Source organism: Engraulis encrasicolus, chromosome 15 (assembly GCF_034702125.1).
Source record: "Engraulis encrasicolus isolate BLACKSEA-1 chromosome 15, IST_EnEncr_1.0, whole genome shotgun sequence".
Taxonomy (NCBI): Eukaryota; Metazoa; Chordata; class Actinopteri; order Clupeiformes; family Engraulidae; genus Engraulis; species Engraulis encrasicolus.
Window position 1 is genome coordinate 50043455 of NC_085871.1, and position 26680 is coordinate 50070134.

Sequence of the window (26680 nt, forward strand, 5' to 3'; positions counted from 1 at the left end):
CCTTTACTTAATTGTGAAACCTCTTTAACAGATTCTGCTATTTCTGGCTTAATATTATTGTTATTATTAATAATAATATATTTTTTAAATCATGATTATTATTATTATTATTATTATTATTATTATTATTATTATTATATGCCTGTAGTATTAGTCACACGTTTTACCAGAGAGGTCTATGTAGAGCGGTTGTGGTTTTATTTTGAAGTGGAGATTTATTTTGATATACAAGATGACCACGTTTTGGTCCTTCGTCACTTCCTTCCTTACACTCAAGGAAGGAAATCAAAACAAACACAACCGAAAAGTGTTGGAACACGTGTAGACTACATTTCCATTGTTTGTGATACAGAAAGCTTATTTAAAGGCCCGTCGCTTTACAGTCATATTTCTTCAGACGACAAAAAACCCTGACTGCTTTTTTGGATACGTCGAAAAAGTGGAGGTAGGTGGTCCGTTAGTTCTGTAGCCGCAACCGCGTTCATTTCTCTGGTAGGCCTACTACACGTTTTTTCTTCTTTTTTTTCTTGCCCTACTACACGTTGAAGTTGAACATTGGTCGTGCTGCGGTGCGCTTTCCGAAGAAAATCCTCCACTAAAACTTAGCCATGCTCTAGTGTCGTTGTAACGCCTTTATCTTTGATTATGCCATGCGTTTGCTGTGTCATTGTTCACAATGTCAAAAGATGTCCATCTAGTGTTGGATTACTTTTTCAACAAGATATAACATTTTTATTATGGTAGCGTGTGACTGTTTCTTCAGGCCTGAGTTAAGGATAAGCCGACACCTTTTCAAGCCGCTGCTATTGTGGACTTTACGGTTCCCATAGGCTTCAAGTGTTTTTTCCCCATCTGAGCGCGCAATGAGGTTTGTGGAGAAAAAGGTCATGTTCTTGTGGTGATGAAGGCGTAGAAATGAAAGGCTTGCGTTACATGTGACTTTTCCTGGTTAAGCAAGAGCTAAATAAATAAAAAATAAAAATCCAGAGACATTGAATGGCTACCACTAGAATTTCTGAAATTGTATGTGGTGTTTAGAAGAAATTTAATGAATGAAAATGAATAAAAGACCTTATTACAAAGGCATTTCTCACAGGCACAGTTTGACACCACATCTCCAATCGCATATGTTGACTGCCATCACCATTTCATGTTTACAAGATGCACAGAAGTATGTATTGTAAGAATAATATCATGTTGCACTGTAACTCTGAAAGTTAGAAACTTAAGTTTAAGTGTCCTTACATAGTAGCCTAATACACATGTAGGAATTAATGAAATGCGAAATGCTTTTTTTTTGCAAGTGAAGATGGTAGATGCACCATGAAGACAGTAAGTGTCATGCCATGCTTCTCAGTGATAAACACAACAGAATAAACTAGACTGCCTGTGCAGTCACCTTCGACTGCTTAAGGTATATCCCCGAAACGCGACGTTTCCAGTCCCCCATCATTCCTACCACTTCCGTCCACCATTTTGTAAACGTATATGTTACATACAGACGTGACATGAGGTGCATAGGCTTAAAACCAAATGACTATTGTGAAAATGAAGCAAAAAATGGGGCAAATGGTAATACTGTTTTAATGGTTCAGTGGATATACCACATTAGGTACAGTGTAATAACCAGTGTAACAATATTTAATACAATGTAATTTTTTTACTTACATCATGTGTTTGTGCGTAAGTGGTATTACATGGTATTGCATATTGTTACACTGGTATTACACTATATTACATGGTATTGCATACTGTTACACTCGTTATTACACTGTACCTGATATTGCATATTGTTACACTGGTATTACACTAGTATTACATGGTATTAAATATTGTTACATTGGTTATTACACTGTACCTAATATGGTAGATTCACTGAAATGGTGAACCATTAAAATAAGGTGTTACCGGGCAAATCAATCCACCCAGTCAGAAGTTATGGGTCAAATGAAAATTCCGCCATTTTGAAAGTGTTGTCTTCCAAACTCGAATCAGTTCATGAACCTACCCTAGAGCATTCACACACCAAATCTGGGACAAATCCATCCACCCGGTCAGAAGTTATGGACCAAACAAAAATTCGGCCATCTTGAATTCAGCCATCTTGAAAGTGTTGACCTCCAAACTCGAATCAGTTCATGAACCTGCCCTAGAGCATTCACCCAAAAAATCTGGGACAAATCCAAACATCCGTTCAAAAGTTATCGCGTTAACACGAAAGACCTTACGCGGCGGCGGCGGACGCGGCGGACGCGGCGGCGGCGGCGGCGGCGGACGCGGCGGCGGCGCACGCAAAACCATTACATCCCCGACGCTCCGCGTTTCGGGGATATAATAATGGAGGTATACATATGGGTTTTCAAAGTGAAGGACGAGGGAGCCCTTGTGGGGCCGCAAGGGAGTTCATGGTTGAGGGGTTAGGGTATCAGACTTGTAGCCCAAAGGTTGTCGGTTCAATTCCCGACCTGCCAGGTTGGTGGGGGAGTAATTAACCAGTGCTATCCCCATCCTCCTCCATGACTGAGGCACTCTGAGCATGGCATACATGCAGTGTTATTATGTGCAGTGTGCACTTCTGTGCGTGTGTGTCTTAGAGAGTCAACAATCAGTGAGAATGTGACTTCTAAACGGGTCAATACATGGTCTGCACCAGTGGTTCCCAACTTATGGGCCGAGGCCCACTGGTGGGCCCTAAAGGTATTTCTTAGTGGGCCTTGAAATCATTTTCTAAAAATAATAATCATATTTTGGTGTGTGTTACTGTTGATTTATTTGAGTTTTATTCTTAATTGGGTCAGAGGTGGCACCCGAACGTTGTTGACAATTTCGAGTGGGGCCCAAGTTGAAAAAGGTTGGTAACCCCTGGTCTACACATTAACCCTTTTAGGATTAAGGAATTTCTAGAGGTTCTTCTAGAATTTTACTGGAACACTCTACAGCTCCTACAGATGTCTGTGGGTGGGAGACGTGACGCCTTGTTTTTTCGTAACATTGGTTAAAAACCTACAAAACTGTTATTTTCCTTTAAAAAACAAATATCAATGAAAGAAGATGTGGTACATTATGTTTCATATTAGTCTTAGATGAGAAGAAACATTTTTGTTACGATTTATGTAAAGGTTTATATGTCAAATTTCCTGCGGTGTGACTGTAACATTAATGAAACAATATATAATAATATATATATAAATTAACCAACAACATTTTGAATAATGTATGAAGCATTTGGCATGATTGCATAAATCTTAACTTTGGATTAAGATATGTGAATGTGGAAAAAACTCAAGACAGTAATATTAACTACAAGTTCAATTTCGTAACACAAATTGCGTCCTGTGGGGTGACATGTATGTCAATGTTTGTGAATGGGCAGCTGCAAGGCCAACTACAAGGGTCTTAAAGACTGGCTCCTAACCAGTCAGTACCTCAGTTATTAGAGAGTGCTGTGGAAGTTTAAGGTGACTCTTAACCTCTTAATATGTCTTCATATTGCAATCTTTCTGTCACGCAATGCTTAGGTTCATTTCATGGTGTCCTGTGGTGTGACTGCTCTTATAGGAGGAAAACAAGTTTTTTTTATTAATGAAAACACATATTAAGATTAAACACAATATCATTATCAAGTTAGCATGAGCTCAAATGTCAGTCATGTATACAAAAGGATTAAAATGGCCATAATGCAGTGAATTCCCTGTGGTGTGACTCCATTTTCCTGCGGTGTGACATGCCTATGCTATGTGTTGATGCAGGACACATTTTCCCAAAAATGGCAAAAATAAGGTGAAATTCCACAGACCACTAAGTGCTTTATTTTTTTCTATTTTTTTTCCAATTTTTATCCATCATTTTTTTCAGGAATTTGAAAAACTTTTTTTTTTTTTTGCGTTACGCCCTTAAACGTCAACCACCCCTGTGTTAAAAATCTCGCAAAGACATTATGACATCATATTGAGAACTCAACATTTTGGCAAAATTCTAATCACATATTTGTTATGGTACTCCTCAAATAAGCCATCAAATAATATTGTGGTATACTAATAATATTTTGGTGTGTGTTACTGTTGATTTATTTGAGTTTTATTCTTAATTGGGTCAGAGGTGGCCCCCGAACATTTTTGACAATTTCGAGTGGGCCCCAAGTTGAAAAAGGTTGGGAACCCCTGGTCTACACATTAAAATCGATTTAAGCCATCAAATAATACAGATACTACTGTCCATGGTCCTGCTGGTTTAAGCTTCTACACTCATTACCTTGTTCCTAGCATGCTGGTTTAGGCCCGCACCGCCATTACTGTGAGGTTGGATTGCAAATGTAAAAGGAGACAAACTTTGCCAGTAATTGTCATGATTTTTCTGTCCAGTTTCAAGGTCTGTAGAACACTACTAAGATGGCCTCTGCAAAAGTCAACTCTCCACTCCAGATGATGAGGAACATCAAAGAAGAGACGGAGGAGTTCAGATTAGCTGATTTTCCAGAACAACTGAACATAAAAGAAGAGAGAGAAGAGTTCCCTGGTTCTTCAGAACAGCTGAATGTAAAAGAAGAGACAGAGCAGTTCCCTGGTTCTTCCTCCCAGCTGAACATGAAAGAAGAGACAGAGGAGTTCCCCGGTTCTCCACTTCAGCTGAACGTAAAAGAAGAGAGAGAAGAGTTCCCTGGTTCTTCAGAACAGCTGAATGTAAAAGAAGAAACAGAGCAGTTCCCCGGTTCTCCACCTCAGCTCAGGAGCGTAAAAGAGGACAGCGAGGAGACCCTGCGTTCTCTTTACAGTCTGAGGAGCGTATCTGTAGTGCTGGTGGATTGCTGTAGACCACAAGGACGGCAGGAGAACAATGAAGAGAACCACAGAGATGTCGAGCCAAGCAGGAGATCTGGTAAGACATAAATACAAATAAACTCCAAATTGCACATTTTAATGTGAAATTCAGAGGAAATGTTGTCGGTAGTTAATAGAGTGAAACAGCAATGTTCATTTTACTCAAACACGTGTATAAGTATCATTTTGAACTAGTATGTGGTCACCACAGTCCACAGCTGTATCGAAAGATCCGAGATCCGAACTGGTTACATAAAGTATGTTACAACTGCAGGTCAGAAAGCTTTGAGACTTTTCTTTTTACATTTATTCAAAATTCAAATAGTATAATATTTAATAATGCATACTGAACTGCAGAACATGCAAAAATGCATGTGTATGTCTAAGAGTGATTCTACGACTCGCCTGCGCTTTTGGCAAAAGCAAAATGTCAATTATCAGTATTTTTTTCAACTAAATGACCTAGATGTTTACATAGTGTATATATTTAAGTTTCCAAACAAACACATTGCCAAGCTTAATCTTAAATCATTTGATAAATACTCTAATGAAAGCGAACATTTGCTTGATTATTTTGTCAACAGTGTTATGGACAAATACTATGTCATTTCAAACATATATAAAAATACTACAGAGTTGAAACAACATACGTTTGAAAGTGTTCATCTCCCTTAGCAATAATGTTGTCATTAATCTGTGCAACTGATATAGAAAATGTGATTGTTGAGCTTCATAAGTAGGATTTTATGATTCACTGTGATACAGACTGACACATTTTTCATTATAAATCCCTGTAACATCTGATTTGAATGTAGTCACCCTCCTTACACAAGACTTCCTTCTTCAGAGATAATCCCTAGTGTCTGTTCATAGGATTTTTCCAACACATAAGGGATCAATAGCACAAAAATGCTTTCAAAACAGTCAACCGTGTTACTCAATTGTGTTACGGTCAACAGTGCAGGGGAACAAGTCGGCACTTTTTGAAGAGAAAAAACAGAGCAGACAAACTCATCTCCCTAGAACACAAATTATTTTGTTTGTTTGTCTGTCAATATGGAGATAAATTGGCAAAAACATACTCCTCCTCAACTGTCATAGCTAATTGTAACACCATTGACGGTAACACTTTGAGATTCTTATGAATATGTTGATAACACATTTGACAGGCACTTTTCCCGCTATGAGAACATGAAAAAGAATGGATTAAATTATGGAAGGATGGAGCTCAAAATTTTCCAAAAAGTCTTCCCATATAAGAGGTTATGACATCACATGATGTTATTCGTATGGCCTAAGACCAAGCCATTACTGATTTATGGAGGGGGTTTCAGGCCGTGACATGGTTAACACAGTTTTCGTGGACACACACAATATGGCAAATTTCATGTATAATGGAAAGGACAGTGGTCTTTCTGACAGTTTTGACATATTGTGATGATTACTGTGAATCAACATTTGCAATTGTCTTGGGCAAAACAAGTTTCTTTACATGCTAATATGAAGACTGCATCTGACATTTGGAAAACAGGACGGCATGAAAACGCCCAACACCAGTATTAAATATTAATTCTTGCTGAGGGAAATAATGCCATGTCTACACTTTCTGTATTATGGGTCATTCCACGCCAAATCAACAAGAGCCCGCGCACTTAGGTCTCAAAAAATTCTGAAAATATTAAAGTGTACCTGTGGTACTTAAGAGAAACACTGTAAATTTATTTGAATGAAAGATGTATACTCTCCGTGTTACAGCCAATTTTACTGGGGGAGGGGGGTGCCCATTTTGTTCACATTCTTTTTTTTGTCAAAGTTCACAAGCCCGTAGCTCAATAACTAAACCATGTAGGAAGTTCTAATTTGGCATGCTGGTACATAGATAGGAATAATTTGTTGCTAAACTGTCAGTTTTGGTCTGTATGATCCTGCATCGTCATAGCACTCCCTCAAAGATGATACAAATTGTACTGGAGTTTTTGGCTGTGCTCTGTTTAGGCCTTCAGAAAACATATTTGTGCCCAACATTGCCTCTTTATTTTTTCCCCTTGTAGAGACAAGTAGGAACACTCTCATAAAAAGCTATAAATAGAAAGGAAACCCCATCAGTTTTTGACCAGAAGACCTCACAAGTCTGACAAATCATTTTGGGTGTCATTTTCAGAGCTCCAGAACCCCTTGTGGGATTGTCCACAGATTTTTATTTTATTTTTTTCTTCATTCTCCATGAATTCTTCTTTTTAAAAATGCCAATGAGACTTGTCTTATGTGATGTTTTCTTTTTTAATTTCCACCCTGAACATGGGCAAAATGCAAAAAGAGAGCAACATGATTTCGATAACATTTAATGTAAATACTAAATTATCAAATGCAAATTTTGCCCGGACATGATCACCTGAGAGTCCCTGTGCAGGGGTGCAGGTATTCCTTTCAATTTCAATGATTTCAGGAGCGTTCAATGTGGGAGCAGGTTCGCACACCAAAAGAGACAGTAGGTCAGGCACAAAGAGTCATGTTGTTACTCTTTTTGACCAGCAGATGGCAGCGGAAGAAACGCATAGAAAACATATTGCTCTCAATGTGCATGTTGCCCATGTTCAGGTTGGAAATTAAAAAAGAAAACATCACATAAGACAAGTCTCATTGGCATTTTTAAAAAGAAGAATTCATGGAGAATGAAGAAAAAAATAAAATAAAAGTCTGTGGACAATCCCACAAGGGGTTCTGGAGCTCTGAAAATGACGCCCAAAATGATTTGTCAGACTTGTGAGTAGGGGTGGGCGATATGACGATATTATATCGTGAATCGCGATATTGAGTAAAAGATCGTCTCGAATCTGCCAAAGTGGAGAAATCGTATAGATCGTCTTGCAGTGAGGATGTTTATTATCAGTATCAGAGTGACGTTTTCTCACTTTTGTTGTTGTCTTCACTTTATTCTTTACATTATTGTATTCCAATTGTACACTTTATGAGAGTGTCATCAATGTGTTAACATTTTATTGACTGCAAATTACAAATTGCAAGTATATGAAAGTTGTTTTTTGTTGTTTTTATTTTTTGGATGGAAGATCGTGATAAAAAATCGAAATCGTGATTTCATGTTAAAATATCGTGATACAACTTTTTTGCCATATCGCCCTCCCCTACTTGTGAGGTCTTCTGGTCAAACACTGATGGGGTTTCCTTTCTTTAGCTTTTTATGAGAGTGTTCCCACTTGTCTCTACAAGGGGAAAAAATCAAGAGGCTATGTTGGGCACAAATATGTCTTCTGAAGGCCTAAACAGAGCACAGCCAAAAACTCCAGTACAATTTGTATCATCTTTGAGGGAATGCTATGACGATGCAGGATCATACAGACCAAAACTGACAGTTTAGCCACGAATTATTCCTATCTATGTACCAGCATGCCAAATTTGAACTTCCTACATGGTTTAGTTATTGAGCTACGGGCTTGTGAACTTTGACAGTGCGAACAAAATGGGCACCCCCTTCCCCCAGTGAAATTGGCTGTAACACGGAGAGTATACATCTTTTATTCAAATAAATTTACAGTGTTTCTCTTAAGTACCACGGGTACACTTGGTAATATTTTCAGAATTTTTTGAGACCTAAGTGCGCGGGCTCTTGTTGATTTGGCGTGGAATGACCCTTATATGAAAGATACATGTTTGCTAATGTCCAAAACATCATTGGATGCAGTTAATAGTTAGTGGAATTGGCAAATAAAATCCATGGACTTAAAAGTGCAGTCAAATCGTAGAATCACTCCTAAATTAATTATTTGTGATGTGTGTTTGACCCAGAGATGTTTAGATCAAATGGGTTAATGACAGACAGTCCCTGTATAAAATGCTGGGTTGCCTCGGCCTACCTTCCTCTGGGGCCTGGATGGGGTGCATGGCAGCGTAAAGCAGACAGAATTCTGTGAAATGTACACAGACCCTTAAGACATGAAATCTGTGGCAGTTTCAATGATTTTGCTGAAGTTCTGTGTTGTTGTGTTCTGAAGTGTTTTCCATGATGGAGTTATGGAAGTGTTTTTTATTGTTTCCAAATGAATATCTTAATATCTGCAGCAACACAAGTATTGAAGGAAAAGACATGTTTATTGTCTTAAGCCCTGTTCGGACAGGACTACCGTAGTTTAATTCGATTTTTCTCTCAGAACGCTGGTAATAGAAATGGCTGATGCGGACTGCATTAAATAATCTCTGCAAAGAACAGAAAGTGGCAGGGATAAATCTTCACACACCGTTGTGACTAATATTAATTTCCATTTAACTCTTCACAGGGCACCTGCTACTCTGCAGTTCCAGCGGAGCGGAGTTTAGTGGAAAAACACATTCTGCTGCCTTCACTACAGAGAGGCCGTACCCTTGCAGCCAGTGTGACAAGAGCTTTAGGACAAAACAAAATCTCCGAAACCACCACCGTGTTCACACAGGGGAGAAACCATTTTCATGCTTAGACTGTGGAAAGAGTTTCTCACAGTTTTCTCGCCTCCACATACATCGTCGCATTCACACTGGAGAGAGACCGTACGCTTGCAGTCAGTGTGACAAGAGCTTTAAGAGAAAAGAACATCTCCAAATCCACCAGCATGTTCACACAGGGGAGAAACCATTTTCATGCACTGACTGTGGAAAGAGTTTCTCACATTCTTCTACCCTCCACACACATCGTCGCATTCACACTGGAGAAAAGCCATATGTTTGCAGCCAGTGTGACAAGAGCTTTAAGAGAAAAAGAGAACTCCAAATCCACCAGCCTGTTCACACAGGGGAGAAACCATTTTCATGCAAAGACTGTGGAAAGAGTTTCTCACGGTATTCTACTCTCCTTGCACATCGTCGCATTCACACTGGAGAAAGGCCGTACGCTTGCAGTCAGTGTGACAAGAGCTTTAAGTCAAAAGCAGAGCTCAAAATGCACCACCGTGTTCACACAGGGGAGAAGCCATTTTCATGCATAGATTGTGGAAAGAGTTTTTTGTCATCTTCTAAACTCCACATACATCGTCGCATTCACACTGGAGAGAAGCCGTATGCTTGCAGTCAGTGTGACAAGAGTTTCTCTCAGTCTGGTCACCTTCATGCACATCTCCGCATTCACACTGGAGAGAGGCCGTATGCTTGTAGTCAGTGTGACAAGAGCTTCTCTCAGTCTGCTCACCTTAAGACACACTTGTCGTCACACTTGAGAGAGTAAATGAGTCGCTGTTACACTTGAGTGAGGCCGTACACTTGCAGCCAATGTGACAAGAGCTTTAAGACTAAGAATCTCCTCATATTTCTCCAGCACATTGACACAGTAGAGAAACCCTTCTCATGTGCTGACTGTGGAGAAAGCTTTAGGAGGAAAGCAGACCTTAATATCCACCAGAGGCTTCACACAGGAGACACACGTGGGGGAAAACTCTACTCATACAAAGACAGCAGGAAATGTTTTAGGAGTGGACATGATCACTTCCCACCACTCACTGTATTTCTCAAACCAATGAGGGAATGAGATGGGTAATTCTGATCAGTATTAACCCATTGGCGCCTAAGCCAGTTCTTAGAAAAGGTCCCCAATGCCTGAGGGTTTTCTGAGATTAGAACAATTGGTTGAAAACTCCTATGAAAAATTCAATATCTCAGCCTCTGGAACACATAGGGACATGGGATGAATTGCATTTAAAAGGTAAAATCCTCTGCTTTCACAGGATTATGCTCATTCAGCATTAACACTAATACATTTCCTTAAAGAAATCATATATCATAATCAAATGATTGAAAAAACTTTGATGTGCTTTCAGGATGATGCTTGATGCTATTTATTATAGGCTATTACTATTGCTACTGTTACAATAGCCAACTATAACTAAATCATAATAATCATTATTATAAATGTAAGGCAGTCATTTCTGTCATAAGTCGGGAGACATTTGTCTGATACAGACACTTGCTCTCCCACCGGCGAGTATGGCCGTTTCATTCCTCCAAACGTTATGCAGAGACCGATGAATTATTTCATATCGCATTTTGAGACGGGGCTCCACTTTGAGCTGGATGTGTGGCCGCGCGTCTATAATCCGCATGTCTACCGTTGTCTGCCTCACCAATAGGCTATCAGCATATCCGCAACTTCCTCAGTGAAAATATTCTGAAATATACGTATCTAAAAGACGTGCTTCCTCAGATATTGGCACCTTCGCCAATCGCCCAGAGTGTCGGAGTGAACTTTTAGTAACGTTGGTGGCGAAATCTAGCTGACTGCCAGACTATTTGGAAGCCACTCGTCGACCTCTTCATACGGCCGCAGCAAATCACGCTCCTGCTCTCTATCTAAAGAGTCTTCAATCATATTTCCTTTCCTCGATTAAAATCTCTTCAGCCGAACATCACATTCGCTGTAAAAGCGTGTCTCTTTTCTTACCTGTGTGAAATGGCTAAACGGATGTGTGCAGAAGCGAGCATGGTTGATTTCGTTTGACATTATTGTCGACGAATCAAACATTTTTTTTTTTTTAATCGAGAACACCCACCTCTTGTGTATTTGAACAAAACATTGTGCATTGCATCTCCCATGCGTCTTGTAAATATTGACAAACGGAATGACACATGAGACAATGGAATGGTGGAATGGAGAATGAATGGTAAATGACCATTTAGTTTAATTCAACCATTACAGTTAATTATTACAATTAACACAATGCTACACTGTAAGTGATAGTTTATATAGATATTTACGAAAGTTTCAGAAGAGATAGCCTAGTAAAAGAGCGCCACCGGATCAGTCGAACATTTTGAACACATTGCCCTGAATCTGGCAAACCAATCACAACGCAGAGATTTGTTTTGAATCAAAGCGGGCAGAGTTTTGAGGGAGTGACGATGAAGCTTGCAACGCTGGGAAAGCACATCCACGAGAAAGATATCACTGATTGGTCAGAGCGTTGGCCTATAGGCACAGGTACGGTTTGAAAGACAACGCGTTGTTCTCATCAACAGTCTGCGGATGTACTATTCATCGGGGCCAGACTAAATTACACATCCAATCTCACATTTAGGCTGGTTTATCAGGCTGCAGAAGAGGCATTTTCCGAAGAGGCACAATTACATCATGACATCCCCTTTGTCATGGGGGAGGTTACATATGTCAATCATCCCAAGACTGTTTATGTACTTTTCCCCCCACTTTTCTTATCTTTTGTTTGGCTTACTTTGTAATTTGTTTCTTTGTCTTTTTCTTGTTTTGTTTTTGGAGTGCAGCCTTTGTCATTGGCACCCTTGGGTGATTGCAGTCACCACACCCCTACGCACCTATCAGGTGCTTCTGAAAGTTTTTTTTTAAGCACCACCTACCCAGGTTTGCCATATTGACTCTGAAGAAGACGTGTGAACGTCGAAACGTTAGTCTTGGTGCTTGCCTAATAAAACAAGTTAATTTTCACATCTGAAGATGCTCCGGTGATTCCTTTCTTCCCCTGCATTTACTAAGTCCTTTCCCGAGACGCACCAGATTGTGAAGTGCAGGAGCGCGGAGGATATCTCTCTTTGCTAAGTGTTTATGTACTGTATGGGTGCATTCCAATATACGACCTTGCGTCCTCCACTTGTGCTTGTGGCCTCACGTTTTGCTGATGCCCCGCCTCTGTGGAGAAAACAATTAAGTTTCCACGCTGTCAGCCTAGCCAAAACAATTTTTGGGGGGACTGTTCTTCATTCACCATCCAGCTTGCAAATGAGAAAATGACTTTACAATTAAAATATAATGCTGGTGTCAGTGATGTCATCATGATGTATTACTTCCTGATACGAGGCCACAAGCATAAGTGGAGGACGCAAGGCCGCATATTGGAACGCACCCTATGTGTGTGTGGGGCGGGGGTAAACAAATGTACAGTAGCAGCAATGCAGATACAGGGGTTGGACAAAATAACTGAGACACCTGTCATTTCATGGCTCAAGTGGACCAGCCTGTTGTCTTATCTTCATTAACTCATTGGCTGCCTTCGACGTCGCTATGACGTCATTTCGAATAGTGACGCCCCCTGCCTTCAACGTCGTTCGCTGATAATTGCGTTTTTTTACAGCCAGGCCTCGAGGACGGTCTGACCTATCTTCTGTATAAATTTCAAGCCTCTAGGCATTTTCTAACTGTTCCTGTAGGTGGCAGAAGTGTCCTTAGGATTAGGAACAGTCAAGGAAGGGCTTCAGTACAAGAGGACATGTCAAGACAAAAACACCCCTTTTTTACTATTATAATATAATCTCAAAAGTAGCATAGCAAAATCATTTTTGAAAGTAAAGCACCTGTGACAGTAGTCTACTTTCTTGCCCTCTGATTATAACACAGGTAGGCTACTGATTTTAGTGTCAGAGCCTGACCAAAAAAAACCTTCCTCTCATGACCAAAATACAACCCCCTGTTGCTATCTAGCTAGAAGGCATTGTACCTAGCTTTCCAAAAATACACCATGAGATGATCTGCTTTCATTTTGGATAATGTGATCAGTCTACACAACATCAGGATGATGCTTACAAAATATCATCTAACAGGAGAATGCACGGGACTAGTGGTGATGTGTCACCTCAGTTGGGAAATGTTTGGCTATAAAGTTTGCTACGCTAGCTAGCTAGCTAGCACGAAATCGCTAACAACTTACAAATAAGCCTAAATAAAGGATCTTTGGTAAGTCAACTATTTTTACTCATTCTACAGTTATATTTATGGATCTGTATAGTATGATCAGCTTACTGTATCATCAAACAAGACAGGGGGGGGGGGGTTGCAGATTCTTGGAACAGAGTAGACTTTGTGTCTGGTCAGATGCTTTCAGCTCACATGAGAAAGCATTGCACTTAGCCTCAGACCAGCTAGCCTTCACCACTCCAATCGGCTTGTGAAATGTTGGATATGTGATCAGTAAGAATCACAAAAGAAAGAAAATTCATTGAACAATATATGACAAGATCACTATAGCAGAACCATGATGACAGTACTCATCAATCTGCAAATTGTCCGCTCTGCCAAAGAAGCTGCAGTAAGCTACGCTAAGCGGAGCTGCCTGCCTACCTGCCTCCCTCCCCCACAAGACACAACACGGTACTATGATGAGGAAATAAACCAGCTGTTATTCTTTCTCCAGGGGAGAAAGAGAGAGCGCACAATCAGAGGGGGAGGGGGAGGGAGGGAGTTCCCGGAGTTAGGGGCACCTGCTGTCATGAATCATTCTGCGCGCCAGCAACTAAACCAAAACACCCTTGTTTTCGAGTCCACCCCCGTTATATTTCAGTATATTAGGTTGAAAAGGTCATACAAACGATCTTTTGTTCAGGCTACAGATGACAGAAGACTCTGTAATAGCATCTGATAGGTTTGGAGTTGTTAGGATGATGCCATTATGGGCAAAAACGTTTGCAGTTATAGTTCTACTTCAAATGGCGTTTTCTCAGCCTTTTGGCTAGAAAGCAGCATTTTGGCGAATTCCACTTAATTTCAACAGATGATTATGAAAGAACGGAAAGGGGTAGAGAGACACCGTTTTTTCTGATGACAGATGAGCGTCTAATCTGTGTTTTGATAGGTATGGTGTTGACATAGACACAGAACTCAATTTTCTGTGAGCCTCCAAAAAACGCCCAAAATGCTGAAAAATCTCTGGCACTCCGATGTACTCTTTTATGAAAATGGCTGGCAGCCAATGAGTTAATTGCACATTGCAAATTGTAACATGACCTGATGTTTTTTAACTGGCAGCACCATGCAGCAGCTCGGTCTGACCACAAGATGGCAGTGCAAGTCCACAAAGTGCAGCGCCATAATACTCTGATAAAGTGTAAAATAAAAGAGCACAGCTGTCATTTTAGTGTCAGAAGTTTCATGGCTCAATTGGACCAGCCTGTTGGCTTATCTTCATTAATTGCACATTGCACCAGTAAAGTGAAGTGTGAAGGTTAGCAGGGTAAGAGCACAGTTTTGCTCAGAATTTCACAATGCACACAACATTATGGGTGACCAATCAGAGATCAAAAAGGAGAAATTCTTGGTGCACGTGTAACTGTTCGCATCTTTGACTGAGACAGCAAGTCTTTGTGATGTATCAAGAGCCATGATACCCAAGGTAATGTCTACATACCACCAAGAAGGATGAACCACATCCAATAGGATTTTCTCTGGACGCAAGAGGAAGCTGTCTGAAAGGGATATTTGGGTGACCGGCCGTGGGTATTGACCCTGTGGAGCTCTCGATGGGCCGCTCTGGTGGAAACAGGAGAGTAGTCCTTTATTGCCTCTGGTGTTAGAGGTCTGAAATCTCACACTACCAGACTCCAAAGTAGTTTCTTCCACCAATCAGTTAAGATGGCTGAAACACATGTTGAAGACAACAAGGCACTTTTTTTGCACTTTTTCCATCCCCCCCCCTCTCTCTCTCTTTAATCTTTTTAAATCTTTTTGAGGACACAAAAACACAACATTTTTTAAAATCTTTATTGGCTTCAAACCTATAATAAAACGTAATAAACAAATCTTGAATCTTAATATTGCTGTTGCATGTTAATAGGCCTGAGCCCTCTGTAGGATACGCATTAGTTTATAAGCATCATAACAGCATTAACAGCACAGCAGGATACAGTCATGGTGGGCTACAGTAGGCCTACATGTCAGACAGAGCTTTACATCGTGATTGCTTCCCAACCCTGAACCTTTTCTATGCAATAAACATCATAACAGCATGCACTGCAGGATACAGTGGTACATGTTGCTTATATTGCTGTAAAAAAGATGTTGAATAAATGGCCAAGACAAGACATACAGTGAGCAATTCTTCCTTTACTTAATTGTGAAACCCCTTTAACAGATTCTGCTATTTCTGGCTTAATATTATTGTTATTATGCAGCACCCCCACCCCTAAGAACATTTGTTCAACCCTGCTCTGAATTGATGAGCAGAACGTCAAGATCCACCATTAGGGGTGATTGTAGTCTCCCAATCCGACGAACTGCTTTTGCTCAGTCAGCCTTCTCCTTCAGGGCAACCAAAACATGGAATAGTCTACCCAGTAACTTAAAAAGTATTACTGATTATCAGGCCTTCTCAAGGGGTGTGAAAAAATGGATATTAACCAACCAGTCTTGTCAACATTAATCATATGTTTTTAAAATATGACTCACACTGTATGCCATTTTAGTGTGTGTGTGTGTGTGTGCGTGTGCGTGTGTGTGTGTGTGTGTGTGTGTGTGTGTGTGTGTGTGTGTGTGTGTGTGTGTTTGACCTATGGCCTATGGATGTGCTTACTTGTTTATATCTTGTCTATGTTATTGTATTTTAATATTTGTTTTACCTGTCCAGGGACTGCAGATGGAAATTAGCTATATAGCTATAATCTGGCACAAGCCATCTTTTTACTTCTGTAATCAATGTGTATTGTGCATGGTCCCTGCTGAACTAAACTAAATAAACTAAACTAAACTAAACTATTATTAATAATAATATATTTTTTAAATCATTATTATTATTATTATTATTATTATTATTATTATTATTATTATTATTATTATTATTATATGCCTGTAGTATTAGTCACACGTTTTACCAGAGAGGTCTATGTAGAGCGGTTGTGGTTTTATTTTGAAGTGGAGATTTATTTTGATATACAAGATGACCACGTTTTGGTCCTTCGTCACTTCCTTCCTTACACTCAAGGAAAGAAATCAAAACAAACACAACCGAAAAGTGTTGGAACACGTGTAGACTACATTTCCATTGTTTGTGGTATGGAGTGGAGTCCAATATGCGGACTTCCCTCCTCCCTTGCTCACTTGCCTGCTTGTGATCTCATGATGATGTCACTGACAACGGAAAATGAATTCAATATCTTGCAAAAGCGCAATTGTAAAGTCATTTTCTCATTTGCAAACTGGATGATGAATGAAGAATAGTCCCCCAAAAATTATTTTGGCTAGGCTGACAGCTGGGAAACTTTATTGTTTTCTCCACGGAGGAGGGGCCAGGAGGCGGGGCGAGGCCACAAGCACAAGTGGAGGAAGCAAGGTCGCATATTGGGATGCACCCACAGAAAGCGCATTTAAAGGCCCGCCGCTTTACAGTCATATTTCTTCAGACGACAAAAAACCCTGACTGCTTTTGGATAAGTCGAAAAAGTGGAGGTAGGTCCGTTAGTTATGTAGCTGCTGAAGTGTTATTGTATAATAATAACTTAAGACACAAGGACGAGGAGTCTCGGATATAAAGCTCAGCTGATTACTGTTTACTGGGCAACTGGTAACTAACAACAACCGATAGACACATTACAGAATATAGTGCAACTGCGCGGCCAACATTCTATATATTACTCCGCGTAGGGTAATAGTGCAGTTAGATCACATATCACAACATCCCCCCTGTTTAACTAAAATATTTCATTAAGTTCTAAGCTTATACATTAACTTCATATTACTTCAACCATAAATATTTCATTTAAAAAGTTCAACTTCACTGTTAAGCAAAAGGCAAATTATATATGCATGTTTTTTTTCTATCAAGTTACCTTCACACTTCCTACAATGCTGATGTTAATGCATTGTTGTAACCCATATAATTCAAAGGAGTAAGCATATTAAATTAATTCAAGACATATTGACATATTGACTGATATTGTTCAATTTTGGTAATCACTATAAATTGACAACTGGAACTCTTTTTTTTTTTCCATTTAGAAAATCATTCACTCAGTCTCTTAGCTGAACAAAGTTGAAAAACATGTCTTACTGGACGTAGTCCTTAAAGCGCGCTGGCTTGACCACATCCCTTCCGTATCGTGTACGGACTGGCGGAGGGTAGTTGGTGTTTAGTGGTGCTCTACTTACAGGTTCACAGGATGGTGCAGTCTCTGTCTGTTCACTGTGACCTCGCCGTTCACCCAGCCTTTGTGGCATTGCCAGGTGTGTTCTGCTCACAGCAGGTTGTTGTGCTTGTGTAGTGTGCTGTTGTTGTGCTTGTGTAGTGTGCTGTTGTTGTGCTTGTGTAGTGTGCTGTTGTGCTTGTGTAGTGTGCTGTTGTTGTGCTTGTGTAGTGTGCTGTTGTTGTGCTTGTGTAGTGTGCTGTTGCTGTGTCTGTGTGGCGTGCTGTTGCTGTGTCTGTGTGGTGTGCTGTTGTGTGGGTGCGGGTGTGTTGTAGGGGCCCCGTAGGTGACTCCTGCAGCGCCTCAGCATGCGCCCATTGGGTGTCTGGACGATGTAGCTCCTTGGCTCCTGGCATTTCTGCTGGACGACTGCTGGGTGCCAGGTCCTCCTCTCCTTGTTCCACACTGTGACATGCTGTCCAGGCTGGAGTGGAGGCAGTTCTCTGCGGCAGCTGCGGTCGTGGTGGTCCTTCATCGCAGCTGCTCGGTGGGCCAGGTGTTGATGGTGTTGTTCTTTCCCCGGCTCTGCTCGGCTTGGCAGTAGGGTGGTGACAGGCCTGCCGAAGAGCAGTTCTGCAGGTGAAGGCAGCTTGCTGTCGATTGGTGTTGCCCTGACTTGCAGCAAGGCAATGTGGAGGTCGCTTTTGTCCTGAAGTGTCTTCTTGACGATGCCTTTGATGTGTCTGACATGCCTTTCAATGAACCCGTTGCTTTTGGGGTAGTGGGGAGAGCTGGTGACATGTGTGATTCCCCATTTTTTCACGAAAGCTTGGAAAGATTGTCCCATATACTGTGCTCCATTGTCTGTAAGGATTTCGTCTGGCCGGCCAAACAGAGACATGTAGGACTGCATTTTTTGTGTGATTGCATGACTGGATACTGGAGTGGGCATTTCATCAACAAGGGGGTATTTTGTGTATCTGTCTACAGTCAATAGGTAGTGGCGTCCATTGGTTTCAAACAGGTCAGAGGCTATAGATTGCCACGGCCTGGATGGTATCTCATGTGGCTTGAGAGGCTGTTTTGGGTTGGCATCTTGGTTTTCCTTACACACATCGCATAATCTGCAAACTCTTTCAATGTCATCATTCATGTTAATCCAATACACACTTTCTCTTGCCAGTCTACGTGTTTTCTCTATGCCTTGGTGTGCTATGTGTAATTGTGCGAGTATGTCTGCAGTCATGGTGTCAGGGATAAGTACCTGTCTCCCTTTGAAGATGACTCCTGACTCCGTGGAAAGTTCATCTCTGAAGGACCAGTATTGGCGTAGCTCTTTGGGTAAGTCCTTGATGTTTTCAGGCCATCCCTGCTGGATGAGTTCTGTCAGCGCGCAGAGGTTTGGATCGTCAGCAGTTTGGCTTCGCAGAGAGTCCTGTTTTTCAGGTGAAAAGTTGACAATGGCGATGGTGAGCCTCTCTGGATCTTCAAACTGTGCGTCGATGCCGTCTATCCGCTCATCCAGCTCGATGTCGCCGTCGTTCTCTGGGTTTGGAAGTCTGCTGAGGGTGTCTGCCAGGACCATTTCAGCGCCAGGTCGGTATCTCACTTCGTAGTTGTAGCCTTGGGTCTTGATCAGCATGCGCTGGAGTCGGGGTGGTGCAGCATGCAGTGGCTTGGAGCAGATGGTGACGAGTGGCTTGTGGTCTGTAATCACAGTGAATGACTTCCCATACAGGTAAGTATGGTATCTCTGCATTCCATACACAATTGCAAGCATCTCACGTTCTATGTTGCTGTACCTGGATTGGCAGTCGGTCAGGGTCTTGGATCCGAAAGCGATGGGTCTGTTGTTCTGCACCAGTGCTATGCCAAGGCCTTTCGTGATGCGTCCACTTCCAGTGTCAGGGGTGTGCTGGCGTCGTAGTACTTCAGGCACGCATCCTCTGTGATGGCAGATTTCAAGTCGTCGAAGCATTTCTGGTGGTCAGCTTCCCACAGCCACAAGGCGTCATTTTTTAGCAGTCCTCTCAGTGTGTGCGCTTTCTCTGCAAATTTTGGTATGTATGTGGCAAGGTAGGTTAACATGCCTAAAAATCTGTGTAGCTCATCTTTGTTTCGTGGTGTTGGCATTTTTTGAATGTCTCTAATCTTTGCGGGGTCAGGTTTAATGCCACTGTCAGTGTACAGGTTGCCAAAAAATGAAATATTGTTCTGTTTGATGACACACTTGTCACTGTTAAACACCATACCTGCCTCTGCAGCGCGCTCCATCAGTGCTGTCAGGTTCTTGTCGTGCTCCTCTTCATCTTTCCCATAGATAACGATGTCATCTGCGATGCTGGCCACGCCCTGGAGTCCCTCCAGGATTTGGTCCATCTTGGCCTGGAAGAGATCCTGAGACACACTCAGCCCGAATGGCAGACGTTTCCAGCAGTATCTGCCGAAGGGAGTGCGGAACGTCGTGAGGATTTGGGACTCTTCATCCAGATGTATGGACCAGTATCCTGCTTTCGCATCCAGCTTGCTGAAGATCTTTGCATTTGCGAACCTGGGATTCAGTTCCTCCACGGTGGGTATCTTGTGTGGGCATCTCCTCAGGCTGGCATTGAGTTTTTGAGGGTCGAGGCAGATGCGCAGGGATCCGTCTTTTTTCGTGCTGTACGCGAGGCTGGAGCACCAGTCGGTGTGGTGTTCTACTTTTCTCAGGACGTCTTGTTGCACGAGCTTGTCGAGTTCACCTTGGAGCTTGTCTTTAATATGAATGCTGCATTTTCGTGGTGGGTCTATGAATGGTTCGGCGTCGGGCTTCAGTAAGAGCTTTGCAGTTCCTTCAAAGTTGCCAATTTTGTCGAATTGATTGGGGTACGCTCTCATGAGGTCAGTACAGGTGGTTACTTTCAAATGTTGTGGTGGTTGTCTTTCTTTCTTGATGTTGCCAGTCTTTCTCTTTACAGTGTCTACATGCAGTGTCACAAGGTTAAGCAGCTCGCTGGTGGGTAATCCAACAACAGCGGGCCCTGGTACGTCCACAACATAAAACTTGGTGCTCACCCATCTGGAGTCCTTGTACTGGCACGGGATGTTGATGGTACCAAGGCATCGTATTTCATGTCCACTGTATGCTGACAGCTTCATGTTGGTTTTCTGCAGGCGTTGGTATGCACTTGTGTCGTTGCCATACATCTGCCTGAATGTTCGCAGTGGAAGGGTGTTCCCCGATGCCCCTGTGTCAATTTTCAGCCTGAGTGTGTGTCCATGGCCTGGTACATCGGGTGGCTTCACGCTGAGTGTCGTGTAGGCTTCGTCTCTGGGTGAATTGCTGCTGATGCTGTGCATGCATTTCTCGCTGATGGTAATGGAGTGGAACTGTTGGTAGTAGTCTTCATCCTCTGAGTCCTCACAGTCGACTGCATCGACTCTGGCTCTATGGTGTGGCTTGTATCTCCCCCTGGCTGCCTGGTGTTGATTGTAGTAGTGCTTGTTTGGTGGTGGTGGTGGTGGTGGTCGGGGCTTACTTGATCTCTGTGGAGTGTAGCCTGGCTGTTGTTGTCTGTTCTTCCTGCAGCACCTCGCCCAGTGTCCCTTCGCACCACACGCAGAGCATTCGTCGTTGTAGGCAGGGCACTGACGCGGTGGATGGGTTCTGCTGCAGTTCTGGCATGCCCGTCCTCGGTGGATGGCGTGGACCTTTTCGGCAGTGGTCATGCCCAGTTGGTTTAACTGCTCGTTGCCAGCTGACAGCGCCTCGTATTTCCTCCCCTCTGTTAACACTTCGGCGATGGAGTAGCCTTTGGGTTTGCTGAACAGATCGTTCCTCAGCGCGTCGTGAGGGGTACTGGCTATAATGAGCTCAATAAGGCGCTCATTCAGTTCAGCGTCGTCAAACTGACATTTCAGCGCCTGCGTTCGGGCTCTCGTAATGAAGTCATCGATACTTTCGTCGGGTCTCTGTCTGTATTGCATTAATTGAAGTCTGTGTATCCTAAAGTTCACGTTTAATTTTAACTGTCCTTCGAAAAACGTCCATAACTGTTCCGGTTTCTTTTTATTTTCGTCGCTGAGTCCGCTAGCATTAAGTCTTTTAAGTCCTTCGTCTCCTATGCCTCGGCATATTTTCCTAGCTTTCTTAGCTTCATCGGTTATCTCCTCATCCTCTATGTAAAGGCACATCTTTTGCTTAAAAAGTGCTATTGCTTCGCTTAGATCTGGGTCCGACCAGTTCATTGTTGGTAGATGTGAAGCCATTGTTTACCTTACTGGGCTCGAGCGTAAACCGTTAGCCACTTAGCTTGCCGTTGGGGTTTCACCGGTGGCGAAAACAAAGTTATCCACGGACAATCTTGTTTACTTCCGTCAGGCAAAGCAGTGATGTATGGCGTTATTAGCGATCCTTTTCCGCTGCCACCATGAAGTGTTATTGTATAATAATAACTTAAGACACAAGGACGAGGAGTCTCGGATATAAAGCTCAGCTGATTACTGTTTACTGGGCAACTGGTAACTAACAACAACCGATAGACACATTACAGAATATAGTGCAACTGCGCGGCCAACATTCTATATATTACTCCGCGTAGGGTAATAGTGCAGTTAGATCACATATCACAACAGCCGCAACCGCGTTCATTTCTCTGGTAGGCCTACTACACGTTTTTTTTCCTTGCCCTAGGCTACTACACGTTGAAGTTGAACATTGATCGTGCTACACTGCGCTTTCCGAAGAAAAGCCTCCACTAAAACTTAGCCATGCTGTAGTGTTGTTGGAACGCCTTTATCTTTGATTATGCCATGCGTTTGCTGTGTCATTGTTCACAATGTCACAACAAGATGTCCATCTAGTGTTGGATTACTTTTTCAACAGGATAGCATTTTGGTAGCGTGTGACTGCTTCTTCAGACCTGCGTTAAGGATAAGCCAACACCTTTTCAAGCCGCTGCTATTGTGGACTTCACGGTTCCCAAAGGCTTCAAGTGTTTTTTCCCCATCTGAGCGCGCAATGAGGCTTGTGGAGAAAAAGGTCATGTTCTTGTGTTGATGAAGGCGTAGAAATGAAAGGCTTGCGTTACATGTGAAACAAGAGTTAAGTAAATTAAAAATAAAAATCCTAGAGACATTGAATGGCTACCACTAGAATTTCTGAAATTGTTTGTGGTGTTTTGAAGAAATTTATTGAATGAAAATGAATAAAAGACCTTATTACAAAGGCATTTCTCACAGGCACAGTTTGACATCACATCTCCAATCGCATATGTTGACTGCCATCACCATTTCATGTTTACAAGGTGCACAATGAAATGCACAGAAGTATGTATTGTAAGAATAATATCATGTTGCACTGTAATTCTGAAAGTAAGAAACTTAAGTTTAAGCGTTCTTACATAGTAATACACATGTAAGAATTAATGAAATGCAAAAGACAGTAAGTGTCATGCCATGCTTCTCAATGATAAGCAGAAGAAATAATGAAGGCATAAATACGGGCAGTCACTGGTTTTACACAACAGAATAAATAATTAAGTCATAAATATGGGTTTTCAAAGTGGAGGACGAGGGAGCCCTTGTGGGGCCGCAAGGGAGTTCATGGTTGAGGGGTTAGGGTATCAGACTTGTAGCCCAAAGGTTGTCGGTTCAACTACCGACCTGCCAGGTTGGTGGGGGAGTAATTAACCAGTGCTCTCCCCATCGTCCTCCATGACAGAGGCACTCTGAGCATGGCATGAATGCAATTTCATTATGTGCAGTGTGCACTTCTGTGCGGGTGTGTCTTAGAGAGTCAACAATCAGTGAGGATGTGACTTCTAAACGGGTCAATAAATGGTCTACACCATTGGTTCCCAACCTATGGGCCGAGGCCCACTGGTGGGCCCTAAAGGTATTCCAAGTGGGCCTTGAAATCATTAAATCATTAATCATAAAAATAATAATCATATTTTGGTATGTGTTACTGTTGATTTATTTGAGTTTTGTTCTTAATTGGGTCAGAGGTGGCCCCCGAACATTTTTGACAATTTCGAGTGGGCCCCAAGTTGAAAAAGGTTGGGAACCCCTGGTCTACACATTAAAATCGATCGATAATACAGATACTACTATCCATGGTCCTGCTGATTTAATCTTCTACACTCATTACCTTGTTCCTAGCATGCTGGTTTAGGCTTGCACCGCCATTACTGTGAGGTTGGATTGCAAATGTAAAAGGAGACAAATTTTGCCAATAATTGTCATGATGTTTCTGTCCAGTTTCAAGGTCTGTAGAACACTGCTAAGATGGCCTCTGCAGAAGTCAACTGTCCACTCCAGCTGATGAGGAGCATCAAAGAAGAGACGGAGGAGTTCAGATTAGCTGATTCTCCTGAACAACTGAACATAAAAGAAGAGAGAGAAGAGTTCCCTGGTTCTCCAGAACAGCTGAACATAAAAGGAGAAGAGAGAGAAGAGTTCCCTGCGTCTCCATCCCAGCTGAACATAAAAGGAGAAGAGACAGAGCAGTTCCCCGGTTCTCCACCTCAACTGAGGAGCGTAAAAGAGGACAGCGAGGAGACCCTGCGTTCTCTGTACAGTCTGAGGAGCGTATCTGTAGTGCTGATGGACTGCTGTAGACCACAAGGACGACAGGAGAACAATGAAGAGAACCACAGAGATGCCGAGCCAAGGAAGAGATGTGGTAAAACCGTAATCTCATACAAACCTATAGCTAAAATATCAATTTCAAGGGTTAGCTGGATTGTGTGTGTGTGTGTGTGGAGTAATTGTCATGCTATTTCTGTTCACTTTTAAAGGTTTAGAGGAGACCTCAAATATGGCCTCTGCAGAAGTCAATTCTCCACTCCAGCTGATGAGGAGCGTCATAGAAGAAACAGAGGAGCTCAGCTTAGCTTCTCCAGAACAGCTGAACATAGAAGGAGAAGAGACCGAACAGTTCCCCGGTTCTCCACTTCAGCTGAGGAGCGTAAAAGAGGACAACGAGGAGACCCTGCGTTCTCTGTACAGTCTGAGGAGCGTATCTGTAGTGCTGGTGGACTGCTGTAGACCACAAGGACGGCAGGAGAACAATGAGGAGAATCACAGAGATGCCGAGCCAAGGAAGAGATCTGGTAAGACATAAATCCAAATAAACTCCAAATTACACATTTAATGTGAAATTCAGAGGAAATGTTGTCGGTAGTTAATAGAGTGAAACAGCAATGTTCATTTTACTCAAACACGTGTATAAGTGGGTGGGAGACGTGACGCCTTGTTTTTTCGTAACATTGGTTAAAAACCTACAAAACTGTTATTTTCCTTTAAAAACAAATGTCAATGAAAGAAGATGTGGTACATTATGTTTCATATTAGTCTTAGATGAGAAGAAACATTTTTGTTAAGATTTATGTAAAGGTTTATATGTCAAATTTCCTGCGGTGTGACTGTAACATTAATGAAACAATATATAACAATATATATATAAATTAACCAACAACATTTTGAATAATGTATGAAGCATTTGGCATGATTGCATAAATCTTAACTTTAGATTAAGATATGTGAATGTGGAAAAAACTCAAGGCAGTAATATTAACTACAAGTTCAATTTCGTAACACAAATTGCGTCCTGTGGGGTGACATGTATGTCAATGTTTGTGAATGGGCAGCTGCAAGGCCAACTACAAGGGTCTTAAAGACTGGCTCCTAACCAGTCAGTACCTCAGTTATTGGAGAGTGCTGTGGAAGTTTAAGGTGACTCTTAACCTCTTAATATGTCTTCATATTGCAATCTTTCTGTCACGCAATGCTTAGGTTCATTTTATGGTGTCCTGTGGTGTGACTGCTCTTATAGGAGGGAAAAAAGTTTTTTTTTATTAATGAAAACACATATTAAGATTAAACACGATATCATTATCAAGTTAGCATGAGCTCAGATGTCAGTCATATATACAAAAGGATTAAAATGGCCATAATGCAGTGAATTCCCTGTGGTGTGACTCCATTTTCCTGCGGTGTGAAATGCCTATACTATGTGTTGATGCAGGACACATTTCCCCAAAAATGGCAAAAATAAGGTGAAATTCCACAGACCACTGAGTGCTTTATTTTTTTAAATTTTTTTTCCAATTTTTATCCATCATTTTTTTAAGGAATTTGAAAAACTTTTTTTTTGTTTTGCGTTACGCCCTTAAACGTCAACCACCCAAGTATCATTTTGAACTAGTATGTGGTCACCACAGTTCACAGCTGTATCGGAAGATCCGAGATCCGAACTGGTTACATAAAATATGTTACAACTGCAAGTCAGAAAGCTTTGATACTTTTCTTTTTACATTTATTCAAAATTCAAATAGTATAATAAGTTATTTAATAATGCATACTGAACTGCAGAACATGCAAAAATGCATGTGTATGTCTAAGAGTGATTCTACGACTCGCCTGCGCTTTTGGCAAAAGCAAAATGTCAATTATCAGTATTTTTTTCAACTAAATGACCTAGATGTTTACATAGTGTATATATTTAAGTTTCCAAACAAACAAATTGCCAAGCTTAATCTTAAATCATTTGATAAATACTCTAATGAAAGCGAACATTTGCTTGATTATTTTGTCAACAGTGTTATGGACAAATACTATGTCATTTCAAACATATATAAAACTACTACAGAGTTGAAACAACATACGTTTGAAAGTGCTTATCTCCCTTAGCAATAATGTTGTCATTAATCTGTGCAACTGATATAGAAAATGTGATTGTTGAGCTTCATAAGTAGGATTTTATGATTCACTGTGATACAGACTGACACATTTTTCATTATAAATCCCTGTAACGTCTGATTTGAATGTAGTCACCCTCCTTACACAAGACTTCCTTCTCCAGAGATAATCCCTAGTGTCTGTTCATAGGATTTTTCCAACACATAAGGGATCAATAGCACAAAAACACTTTCAAAACAGTCAACTGTGTTACTCAATTGTGTTACGGTCAACAGTGCAGGGGAACAAGTCGGCACTTTTTTAAGAGAAAAAACAGAGCAGACAAACCCATCTCCCTAGAACACAAATTA

At 41.5% G+C, this 26680-nt stretch overlaps 2 protein-coding genes across 3 annotated transcripts in view; both read left to right on the forward strand.

The window, feature by feature from the left end:
• The first annotated feature begins 287 nt into the window (after positions 1–287).
• Positions 288–26680, forward strand: part of LOC134464157 (zinc finger protein 721-like) — a 31866-nt gene continuing 5473 nt past the window's right edge. The window contains 3 exon segments of the mRNA XM_063217619.1: positions 288–445; positions 4362–4875; positions 9110–9994. Coding sequence (XP_063073689.1) covers positions 4389–4875; positions 9110–9994 — 1372 coding nt within the window. The 5' untranslated portion in view covers positions 288–445; positions 4362–4388.
• Positions 16883–26680, forward strand: part of LOC134464135 (zinc finger protein 721-like) — a 34943-nt gene continuing 25145 nt past the window's right edge. The window contains exons 1-3 of one of the 2 annotated variants that reach the window (XM_063217593.1): positions 16883–16974; positions 23889–24312; positions 24428–24791. In XM_063217593.1, coding sequence (XP_063073663.1) covers positions 23916–24312; positions 24428–24753 — 723 coding nt within the window. In that variant the 5' untranslated portion in view covers positions 16883–16974; positions 23889–23915 and the 3' untranslated portion in view covers positions 24754–24791. Of the gene's footprint in view, positions 16975–23888; positions 24313–24427; positions 24792–26680 lie in introns of those variants that run through there. The other variant, XM_063217592.1, reaches the window with a different exon arrangement.